The 13,163-nt window shown below is 35.2% G+C and overlaps 1 protein-coding gene across 6 annotated transcripts in view; it reads left to right on the plus strand.

The window, feature by feature from the left end:
- macrod2 (mono-ADP ribosylhydrolase 2) overlaps positions 1-13,163 on the plus strand; it is an 862,720-nt gene that overhangs the window by 614,345 nt on the left and 235,212 nt on the right. For all 6 annotated transcript variants that reach the window (XM_017358720.3, NM_200549.1, XM_073919424.1 and 3 more), the window contains 1 exon segment: positions 566-639. In XM_017358720.3, coding sequence (XP_017214209.1) covers positions 566-639 — 74 coding nt within the window.

The raw sequence follows: 13,163 nt of genomic DNA on the forward strand, positions 1-13,163 counted from the left end.
CTCCAATCTATTTTTTTTCCTCAATCGATACGCTGTGTTAACACCAAGCCCGGTTTCTCATCTCGGCTCAGGCTTTGGTGATTAATATGGCAGTTAGTGACATCATCTCTTACATTTACTGGTCAACGTGTCATTACTTTCTCATCAAGATCATGGTGTGTCGACCCCCGTGTAAATGATCGTGTCCATGCAACTTAATGGATCAGTAAATCTACATGGAATTGGCAAGCAGCAGTGATAAATATAGCTAATAGAGCACATTTGGGAATGTGAGATGGTTATGTACAAACAGTGATGCCAATTATTTTACGTCAGATGTGCCGGTTTCATAAAAAATATGTTTTCTTTTTTCCTTTTGGATGAATAAGTGGTGAGATTGTTGAGTGTTGGGTTTGTGTTCATATTTACAGACTGTTGTTTGTAGTAAGTGCTGAAAGTGTGGAGTGAGTTGTACAGCAAACAGCCATATGGTGATGTTTGCGTAAGTGTTAAAGTGTGAGTACATATGCTAGTCACTTTCTAAGGCACAAAGTCAAAACTGAAACCTTCTCCTCCGTATCCACAGGTTTTCCCAATGAGCCGGCTGCAGAAATTGCCCTGAAAACCGTGCAGGAGTGGATCGAAAAGCACCAAGATGAGGTAGGAAATGCTGGTGGCTCTAAACTCTTTTTGTTAACCATCATATCTGACTCAATATGCGCTCGCTTTTACACACATGCAAAAAATAGTTGGTAATTGGTGCGAAGTGATGCTTAAATACCCGACAAATTTAAGGGTAAGAGGCATTATTGTTTATGCACAAGGAAAAATGTATTATTGCTGTCACAAATTAAGCGGTTTATGCAAGAAATGACTGAAGGGTGTAAATTTGTTGCATTTTGTTTTTGCAGTTGTTGTGTAAATGCCTTTTTGCTACTTTTGAGCACCATTAACATTTGATGGTGATATTTAATTATTAATTAATATAGTAATCAAGTAATAAGTAATTGGATTGATAAAACTATTTAAGAAAAATATATGCATTTAAAGGAGTGATAGAATGAAAGTCTAGATGGCATAGCTGATTAATAATAAGTTCAGTACATGGAAATAATGTATCATGAGTCTCAAACTCCATTGGTTCCTTGTTCCCATGTACATCCCAGTAAAAGGCAGGCCAATCTGAATAAAACAGTGACTCTGATAATCCAAATAGGATCATTAATATGGCTGCGATTGATTGGCCACGATCTTGTCTAGTGAAATTACATCAGAATATCACTTTTCCCATTGTTTTTAAGTTTATCTAAGTTTGTATTATGCTTACTATGAATGTGGGACTTTAACTTTGAAATTTAAAATTTTAAAATTGAATTTTAAAGAAGAGTAAAGAAGCAGGCACCTATGCATAGAGCCAGACCGAATCTGCGGATGTTTTTTGCTATTTCTGCGGAGAATTTTGCTAAAAGTCTGCGGATTTCTGCGGAATTGCTTTGGGAGTATCATAGCTAAAACCTCCATATATAAAATAAAAAATAACATATTTGAACTTTTATTTAATGTTTAAAATGCAAATCCAATTAGATTCACTTTATTTGGTAAATAAAGCAAGTTTGTCACATAATATGTCTAGTAAAAGACAAAAAATATTACTGTACAAACTGCATTGTACATAAATCAGATGAACATTTTCACATTGGTCAATAATATTACTGAAATTAATTAAAAAACTGAATAAATATAGATTTACACACGTTTACTCAAGTAAATGAACAGAATTAATGATAGGGTAAAAATCTGTGAAAATCTGCAGAAATTCTGCGAAAAATCTGCGAAATTCTGCGTGCACAGATTCCGGGTGCACCTACCTATGCATGACCACAGAGTGTTAATAACTCATTAGAATGTAAAATGTGGGATATGCAGATTATAAATGTATCCACTGTCACCCTTAAGAGCCTTAATGTCTGTTTAAATGTATCTCTTGTTATTTTGACGTGTATATAATTGTAAAATTTGCCCTGTATGTAGATATCAGAGAACAATTTAATATATTCATGTATTAATTCATTCTATGGAAACTTTAAAAGACTACACAGATACAGTTAAGTAAGTGTACATGAAATGAAGGTAAATAACATGTGACTGAAAATCCGTTATAGGAGCAAATATTGGCTACTTATAGTGATCCTTTTGACCTGGTCATTTTGTCCCAAAGCATAGTTATGCTACCCCACTCTCAAAACTAATATCAATTTTACACCATACTGTGACAGGCATATATTTGTTTATTATTATTATTATTATTATTATTATTATTATTATTATTATTATTATTATTATTATTATTATTATTATTATTATTATTTATATATTGGTATTTTTTCACCTGGTCATTTTGTCATAGTTACATTACATTGCTTTTAAAACTAGTAGGTTTATATTTTGTGAATTAATGGGACCAAATTGAACACAAACAATTAAAAAAAAAAACATGGATTCTTATTTCAATGACTGGATTTGACCCACAACATCTTGTAGATAAACAGTAAATGTGAGCATACCTGTAAAGGGCAACATTTGGTTTTGAAGAGCAGATTTTTATAAGAAATGCCCATGCAGAAAAGGAAGTGCTGAAGCCGGGATCCACAGTCCATTTCACTGATGGAAAATCAATTAAAGCTCACAGCTCTTCCAGGAGGAAAATGTGAAGTGGCAACAGCTCTCTTCAATTGTCATGTTTGTCTGTCTCTGTCTGATTGTTTCTCTCTCATGTCACGTCTGGCTATTTAGTCACAACTATAGAATTAGCAAAAATGCTAGGATGCACAACTTTGAGATGTGAGCCTTTTCAGCAATGCATTAATGACCTGTCTTATCTTATATCTGGATCCAGACAAATAAAGGCTCCAAATTGGTTGTGAAAACCCTTGATCATCCGCATAGCTAGTTAGCTTCACACACACTGAATTAGAAAGCATTTCAGCTTGACTAACGTCCTTACATGGTCTGTTGGCTTTTGAAATGAGTTTGTGCTGCAATCGTCTATTCGGTGCAGGAAGATTGAGAATAAGTGTGAATGAATGAATTCTGTAAATCAATTAAGTCATTATGATGCTGTAGGAATGACGGTGCTTGAATGTGTAGCGATGTTGACAGGTGTATGTGATAATTATGTGTTTGACTTGACAGCTTTATTTGTGATTACTTATGTCATTGTGTATTCATAAAGCTTGGTTAAACGGAATTGACTATACGAAGCTCATTACATGATTTGTTCTGACAGTCATAGAAGTGGATAAATGAAATCCTCCTTAACTTCACGTTAACTGAAGTGCAGCTGCTGACCTACCAGCTAATCATCCCGGTGTTACAACAAGCAAGATCAATAATTCAATCTAGAAGCAATCATAAACTGTGATGTTGCTTGTGCTATTGACGTACTTGGCTTTGATTATAACAAGCAAGGTTTTTTTTTGTTGTAATTTTTGATACATATAACATACAGTAAGACAGGGCTCGAAATTGTGACCATTTTGATCGCATTTGCACCTAAAATTTGATATATGCAACCTCAAAATATATTTGGGAGCATTTGTGCGAGTGCATAAAATTGTTGTCGTGCAACCAGTTTTCACTGCAAAATGTTCACCAGATGTGCAGATTTATGAAACATTTAGGCAGAATGCATTTTTGCTCCTAAATATACTCAGCACTCGGAATGGTTTAAAACAGTCCTCACATCAACTTTCTACAATAAACGCATCTTGTTTAAAGCTTGCCCCGCCTTCAAGCTCTTCTGATTGGCACACTGCCCAAGAAGTGAACACGAATGCATTGGTTAATATCAGCTGTCAATCATTCAGTCAATGCTTTCTGCCTTCAGGTGATGGAGCTTCAACTGTGAAAATGTAAAGCGCTGAAGATGACAAAATGAAAAGCACAGATTTTGTTTTAGAAACCACCTAAAGTTACAAATAATGGCACAGCTGATTAACAATACACTTTTCAAAGAGTGTATAAGACTACTAATACCATTCACTGTAAAGTATGTGTAACAAAGTTTTCAGGTAGCAGTGTTTGCTACTGAATCTACACATTTTAAGCATGAGATGTTCTATTTAATCCTTCATTCAATCGTCAGGAGGATTTCAAGTGGAATAAATCTGTTAATATAAAACTTGTAGTAACTGTGCACATAATGCTTGGTGGGTGCAACTAAATTTTGGCTGGTGCAACCACATTTTTAAAGTTAGGAGCACCAGTACTACCAGGTAAAAAGGTTCATTTCGAGCCCTGTAGGAGGCCCTGGTGGTACAGGATGTAAATTGAATGAGTTTAATTGTGTTTAAAGGATATTGTTATGGTCTTTTTGCAAGTCTTGCTTGTCCCCATAATATGCTTGATATTTTCGCTTGCATATTATTTCTGTAATAACTTGAGGTGACAACAGAGCTGAGGATCCAAATGCAGTTTAGTAAGAGATTGGTCAGGCAGGCAAAGATCGAAATGAGAACAGACAGAAGCATTCAGGTTATCCAAAGGGTGATCGGAAAAACAGACGAATGGTCAGGAAAGTTGGCAAAACAACATAAACTATAAACAAAGCAAAGATTAAAAAAATAAATAAAACAAGTCAAGACAAGGACAATGCTTCGTTATGCTTACTTACAGGATACAAGACTCAGCCAAGTGTGTGTGTGAGTGAGATGCATTTATAGATCAAGTAATCAGTCCATCATGAGCTTCCAGCTGTGTGTGTGTAATTAGGGGGGATCAGGAACTGGTGTGTGAATGCAAAGACTTATGGGAGTTGTATTTCATATAGTGGCAGATGTATAGTTCTCCAATGCTAGAACGCTGGTGAACATGACAATTACCATACATACAAACTGCTTTTTAATTTAATTTAATTTAATTTAATTTAATTTAATTTATTTTATTTTATTTTCGGCTTAGTCCCTTTATTAATCTGGGGTCACAGCAGAATGAACCGCCAACTTATCCAGTATATGTTTTACACAGCTGATATCCTTCGAGCTGCAACCCATCACTGGGAAACACCCATACACTTCCATTCACACACATACACTACGGCCAATTTAGCTTACCCGATTCCCCTGTACCGCATGTCTTTGGACTGTGGGGGAAACCGGAGTACCCGGAGGAAATCCACGTGAACACGGGTGAACATGCAAACTTCACACAGAAATGTCAACTGACCCAGCCGAGGCTCGAACCAGCGACCTTCTTGCTGTGAGGCAAGAGCCGTGCATTACCGTGCTGCCCTCTTTATTTGTTTATTATTATTTATTTTTTTTTACATTTAAAGGAAACTTTAAATGTTGCTTAGACCTCTGGTCTCTGAATCTCAGGTTTGCAGTCATGTAACGCTGACACTGACTTTGTTGATATACTGCCGTAATCCTTTCACTGACCCCATTAAAACACTGCAGTTAAGAATTTGGCTTGTAAGCAGTATTTTCCTATTATCTTAATCCAAGTAAGCTCATATTGAGAATAAACAGAATTAAATGAAGACTTCAGTCTGCATGTGAATGTAGCCGCTAATGTATAATCCTAGCACTTCACACATTTAAAGAAGTGAAGACCGAGAGAAATTAGATGTAACCAAGTTACTGAGACATACTGGTGGTGCTGCAATCATTTGTATTGACCTTAATTTTTGTGTATGAGCGGGCTCAGCCATTTGAATCGTTTTGGCCTGAAACTTCCTGTCTCATTCACTTCCATTCATTTTTAGACATTCAAAAGAGTATGTTATGCTGCTTGATGTTGTAAACTGATATTTTCTTATTACATTATTCTGCTTTGTCTGTAAAGTCATGCACACACTTGTTTGTAGAGCGAGTAATTTGACCATTTTCTGCCATTTATTAGTCCTAGTCATTTCCCCCATAGGCAACTGAATAAGTTATAAAACAATTGCAAAAACGAGAGCCCTTCCGCATTGAAGAATAAGGTCAATATACAGAAATATTAGCCCTTTAACTGCCCCACCAAGAAAAAAAAAAGAATTGTATTTCTTACTTCCTAAAGTCGCTAGTTAACACAAATATGAAGTGTAAGACCAATTTATTTAAAAACCAAAACAAAATAAAACATTTTATAACACTAAATCATCTATATTTTTTAGAAGTATGGCATAAAATATTTTACATTCTTATTTAACGTTTTCTTACCAAAATCAAGTGTAGTAGTGCAGCAGGATTATGCTTGTTTCCTTTTTTTTTTTTTTTGTAAACCAACAAAGCTGTTTATGTAAACCATTATTTAAAACTGTAATTCTTTGAATGACTTTAACAGTCATTACTTAAAACAGCCAAAATATGGTCAATCATTTTGAGCAGGCAGTTAAAGGGTTGGGGGCAGTGCTTAGAGGTTGAGGGTGGCTTTAACAAATAATATATCATGACTGAAGTTGAAATATTATTAATCACAGGCATCAAACTATCAGATTACTTGCAAATATACTTGGACAGACTCTAGACAATCACTGTGTTGCAACACCAGAGAGTAGTGGTTTGACACGAATAGATCAAACTTATCACAGTTGGTAATCATCCAATGCTTTATGATCAGTCTTTTTATACAAATCTTGAACCAGAGGGAGCAAGCCGGTCGATTCAGTTAAAGAATATGTTGTGTATAGTGGTATGTGATTGGCTGTCATCACTATAACAGTCATGTCTCTTGTGTAACTGAAAAGAACTCCTTTACATTTTAAAACAAAATCACTATAGTGTTAACAGTGCTGCAATCGAATAGAACCATTACATACAGTATAATAAACGTACTGATGTTGTCATCTAAAATACTATGTAATTCATCTACAATGTAATCCAATCTAAAATACAATGTTATTACTTTAGTTTGTCAAGTGATGTTATATTAGGGTGTAGGAGCAGTAGAAGTTTAAGGGATTCTTATATTTATCATCCCACTGATGGAACCCTTGCTTTTTCTTATAACTCAGACATAGGATGGATAACAGTGGTGTGAACCTCTTTATTCATAATTCAGGATGTGCTCTGAACCTTGTAAATAAGAATATGAACTGGAAAGTTTTGCAAGTGATCCTGTTGCCATGTATTTACACAGAAAAAAAAACAAACAAATAAAAGTTTGCAGCTCTTGTTCCTCCAGGCTTCTGAGAATAGATTGCATAACAGATTTCTCAGCCGTTTTTATTGAATGGCTTTTACCTGCAGGAGCAGAGGCCAGTTTAATTTATTGTGATTGTTAGGCCAAAGCAAAGGCCGCAGGTTGATTGTGAACTGAGGGGAAGTGAGGATTAATTACAGAGTATTTAGCCAGAGAGGACAAAAAACAGCAAGAGCCGTAAGAGGGATTTATTGTTCTGTTCTAATAGTGTGTCTTCACCCGAAGTGTTACCTGATCTTTTTTACTCACTTCTTACATTGCTTCTGGCTCCTATTTGTTTTATTTGATCTGTTTTAGACATTTTCAAGATAAAAAGAAATGGGTTTATATATTGTAATGTGAATTGATGGCAACTGCTGATTTTTTATTTTATTTTATTTTTTATTTACAGTGGATTTTCTTTTTCTTTCTTTCTTTCTTTCTTTCTTTCTTTCTTTCTTTCTTTCTTTCTTTCTTTCTTTCTTTCTTTCTTTCTTTATAATTTCTAATTTCTAATTTTCTCTCTTTCTAATTGTGCACAGACACTTGTTAAACAAACCCATTCACTGCAAAAAAAGCTTTTCTTGTTTCGATTTTTTTGTCTTGTTTCTAGTCCAAATATCTAAAAATTCTTAAATCAAGAAGAATTTTCTACACAAGCACAACACATTGTCTTGTTTTGAGAAATAATATGCCATTATTAAATGAGTTTTTCCTTAAAACAAGCTAAATAATCTGCCAATTGGGTAAGCAAATTAATCTTGTTTTTTCTTTTGACGTAAGATTATTTTGCTTACCCCATTGGCACATTATTTAGCTTGTTTTAAGGAAAAACTCACTTAATAATGGCATATTATTTCTCAAAACAAGACAATATGTTGTGCTTGTGTAGAAAATTCTTCTTGATTTAGGAATTTTCAGATATTTGGACTAGAAACAAGACAAAAAATCTAAGTAAGAAAAGCATTTTTTTGCTGTGTTATATTTGTATTCAAACCATAATTCTGTGCAGCCTTCATTTCACTAAAGGAATTACTTGAATCAAGTAACTTTTAGTGCACCCAAATAATTTGTACTGAAACCAATTTACACAGCATAATTATCCCATCACTTCACATTCTCCACATATTCTTTTGATACCCAGGTTATTTGGACATTTTATCCAGCCCTGGGTATCAGATGATGATCAAATGCTAAAGTTTTAATGCTTTTTTTTTCATTTACTTTGTTTATCAGCTTAGTCTCTATTCAGAGGTTCCCACAGCAGAATGAACCACCAACTATTCCAGCATTTGTTTTAACCCAGTGGATGCCCTTTCAGCCACATCCCAGTACTGGGAAACACCCATACACACTTATTCACACATGGCCAATTTAAAAAAAAATAGAAAAACCACATATACATATTAGAAAAATGTAACATTAGAGTGACCAATTGTCATGAAAACTGCAGGTCACGTATTGCATAGATTATGCTAAATATATATATATATATATATATATATATATATATATATATATATATATATATATATATATATATATATATATATATATATATATAAAATACATAAAAAATTTGTATCGTCCGATTTGTCCTCCCACAGTTCAGTGCACCCTGTGATCTGCAGTTCAGAATATGTATTATTAATATCTCTTTGGAGGGCGTCACGGTAGCGCAGTGGGTAGCACGATCGCCTCACAGCAAGAACGTCGCTTCTGAGCATTGACTGGGTCATTTGGCATTTCTGTGTGGACTTTTCCCTGTGTTCATGTGGGTTTCCTCCGGGTGCTCCATTTTTTTTCCACAGTCCAAAGATATGCGGTACAAGTGAATTGGGTAAGCTAAATTGTCCATAGTGTATGAGTGTGTGTGGATGTTTTCCAGTGATGGATTGCATCTAGAGAGGCATCCGCTGCGTAAAACATACAGTATGCTGAACAAGTTAGCAGTTCATCCTGCTGTGGTGACCCCAGATTAATAAAGCAACTAAGCTGAAGAGAAAATTAATGCATGAATAAATATTAGTTTGGTGATTAAAAACAACTGCGACAAAGTAAAAAAGTTCTGCCTTTGTACGCTTCTGATTACCTTTCACATGTCTGTGACCTGTCCAATCACCTCTTAGTATATAAATCTGTTGTTGTTGTTGTAGTATTTAAATCACCTTTCCTCACATGCCAGTGTGTATGTGTGTGTGTTGAGTTTCTCAGAGTACAGCAAGTGAAGAAGATAAAGCACAGACCAAAACAGTGCATTGCCATCAGTATTTTAACAAGCACTCAATGTAAATTCAGGCAGACACAAAACATAACGAATGCCAGTGTTGGTAAATGAAGTCTAACAGGAAGATCAAGGTCTGTGTCCAGACCAAGAAGTGTCTCATACGGACCCGGACATACAGCCTAAAGAGGTCGGGCGGTCTGTTACTGCAGTCGCACTCCCACTGGGTGTTTTCCGCACCTGATTGCTTCCGCTATTTATTTATTTTGTTTACCCGCTGTCTGCTAAGAACAGTTTGACGATTGACTGTGTCTGCTGAATTAAGACGAGAGAAAAGAGATGAATACTCTCTCTTTGCTGAAGTTTCATTCACTATGAAAGCAACCATAATGTAAACATAAGTAATCAATAATCTAAAAGTGCTCAATTGTTAGGATTTGTTGACTTAAGTTTTATCTGCATAATTGGTTGAGACTGTTGAGTCAGATGTAAAACAGAAAAAAAGAAAGTCTTAGCTTTTTCTCTATTTGTTCTTAAGGATTTTATTTGAAATGCCCTACTTTTACTTAATTAATGAGAGAACATGGAAATCTACAGTCATATGTGTGAAGCCTGCTACATTGTCAGGTGTTTGTAAACCAATAAATATGTATTTTGCTCTTTAATTTATACAGTGAATTTTTCTGTAGCTATTTTTTTCTATACGTAGCACATACTGTACGATAATGGAAAGTAGACTGAACCGTTGCACCCCTAATATATACATACATTATTTACATATTATTTCTATATCAGAAAACATGCATGTTTATACACACATTTATACGTGCACATTGCCACAGACTTTAACTTTCAGAAACATAATATAATGTAACATGAGGATCTTTAAAAATTCTATTCTATTCTATTCTATTCTATTCTATTCTATTCTATTCTATTCTATTCTATTCTATTCAGTGGATTCCAATTTCTCAGTGGAACCCCAGAGTTCACAGCTGAAATCTGATGGATGAAGAATAATCTGCAGGGCTGATAGCATCCCTGTCTATAACAGTGAGAATGCCATTACAGACTTGGCATGCCAGAGGTGCATTAGTCGGTGGAGAGCATCCCGGGACATAAGTGCATGTATGCACTACACCGTTAACTTCACAATAAGTGCATTAGACCTGGCTTGTAAATTAGGGCCCAGGCTCTTAGCCACCTTAAGATGCCTCTACTTATATGTGTAATATATCATGATACAGCCGTGCAGCAGCACCTCGTACTCCGACAATTGTGATTGATGACTGAAGGTTAACCTTCGCGGGCCAGGGTGTGTGCTCACTATACCGCATTGGGGAAGAGTAATGGAGATATGGTTTTCTGAGGAAAGCTGGGCTGCAGTGAGGAAGGAGGTTGGGGATTTTACTTGTAGAAATACAGTAAAGGGCAACATTTTGAAAATGTATGAAACAAACTGTTTTTATTTTTAACTTGATATCATCAAATGTCTTTAAATATGTTATTTATGTAAGGGAAGTAAAACAATGCATAGTCTAATAAGTATTATTATTATTATCATAAATAATAATATTAATTTATGTGACTGTAAATATTTTTTACATTTTTGCAAATAAATATTGTAAGTAAATTTAGATTTTTTTATAAATAGACATAAATACATTCATTCATTCATTGTCTTTTCGGCTTAGTCCCTTTAACAAGGGGTCGCCACAGCAGAATAACCCACCAAGTTATCCAGCAAATGTTACACACAGCGGGTGCCCTTCCAACCGCAACCCAACACTGGGAAACACCCATACACTCATGCATTCACACACATACACTACGGCCAATTTAGCTTATTCAATTCACCTGTACCGCATATCTTTGGATTGTGGGGGAAACCGGAGCACCCAGAGGAAACCCACGCGAACATGAGGAAAAAATGCAAACTCCACATAGAAATGCCAATTGACACATCTGGGACTTGAACCAGTGACCTTCTTGCTGTGAGGCGATTATGCTACACACTGTGCCACCATGACACGTCAGAGAGAAATTATCAGTGAAAACAGACAGTTTTTATATCTCCTGAGCAATTGGTAGCATTGTGCTATAGCTATCTTGAAACCTTAAAACATAGTTTTACTAACACATACGAATTTTGATTTGACTTTGCAGAGATATGGCCTTTTAGTCACTCAATTTACAAACATCTTCATCTAATAAATGCAACTCAACTTGAGTTAGAAGCTCAATAATTTTCGTTTAATATTTAGATTTTTACAATGTGGTTTTATGTTAAAACGAGGGGAACATACCCATCACAAGCTCTTCCATGGCTTGTTTGTTTGTTGATGAATTTGATTGATTCGTAGATTTTTAAAAAAAAAATTTTACCAGCCTATTTAGATTCAAAGTGTTTCATATATTTAAAGTCTGCATTAACTGGAAGTTGCTGAGACTTTTTATTTCAATATGTTGAAATATGTTGATTACCTTTCCAACTGAATCAGAATATTGAGTAGTACAGAATATTTTTCCACATCATTCTTTCATAGCAAACTAATGATAAGAGGGACATGTAAAGGCTATAGATATACAGTTGCTATGGAAGCCCTAAAGTTGATGTCAACAGTAGGACTGTCACTCTAAACACAGAAGAAAATGCTCAGACTTCGAAGATTACCAAAACTTTTTTTTAGAGCCACTTTAGTTCAGGTCACATTTCATGCTATTAATAACTGGCGTATTACCTGCCTATTATTGAGATATTACTGTTCATTAGTAGTTTTAAGGCATGATCTAATTCTCTACCCCTAATCCTACCCAAAACCTAAACCCAACAACTATTAATAAACTGTTAATAAACAGTAAAATAGTTGTATATTAAGCTTGTATCGTTAGTTAATGGTTTTAATACCATGAATTGTGACCTAAACTAAAGTGTCACCATTTGTTTGTCAGTGGTTAATGTAATGTGAAGTGGGACGCTGACAACAATCAGGTATACAAATAGAGTTCAAAGTCGTAGTCTAATAACAGGCCAGAGGTCAGTACAGGCAGGCAGCAGGTAATGTAAATACAAAACTAGACAAGGGTCAACAACACGGCAGGACAAGGCAAAGAACATGCATCGTAATGTTCACACTTCAATATAACAAGACTTAGCAATGAGTGTCTCAAAGTGAGCCGTATATATGTGTGTGTAATCAGTACTTGAGCAGCTGTGTGAGTGTAATCAATGGAGACTTGGAGCAGGTGTGTTCGTGTGGTGCATGACAGGACTAGTAGTTCATATTGAGCCAGGATTGTAGTCCCTGTAAATGTGAATGTTCTCCAGCGATCTATGAAGGTTAGATTGCTGGTGATCATGACAGTTAACTTGCACTAATTATTCACTTTAAACATAACAATGTAAGTTAGTAAAATAAACATTGTAAACATTTGTTTCGGACAGACTTTAAGGAATTATTAAAACATGTCTTTCATAAAACTTTAAATAAGAGTGATGGATTGCTGAGTTTTGACACAGTGATTCATGTTTGTTGCAGCTTTTTACCTTTTTCTCTTTAAAAAAAGGGTCTTTTTGAAGACCCTACCTACAGAAAATGGTGTTATAAACACACAAGGAGCCATACACAAGCACCTAACCCCTCTAGCGTGGACTATGGTGGTTCAGGTTTCAGGGTCACCAGAGGTTCTTCTTTTATTTTGAAAAAGATTAGCTTTGTGTTTGTCCCCTGGTCAAGCTCATCATGGCCCTGCTAGATATATATAGCTTCACAGAAAACATTTGTGCCCTGTGTGA

This window comes from Danio rerio, chromosome 13, assembly GCF_049306965.1.
Source record: "Danio rerio strain Tuebingen ecotype United States chromosome 13, GRCz12tu, whole genome shotgun sequence".
NCBI lineage: Eukaryota > Metazoa > Chordata > Actinopteri > Cypriniformes > Danionidae > Danio > Danio rerio.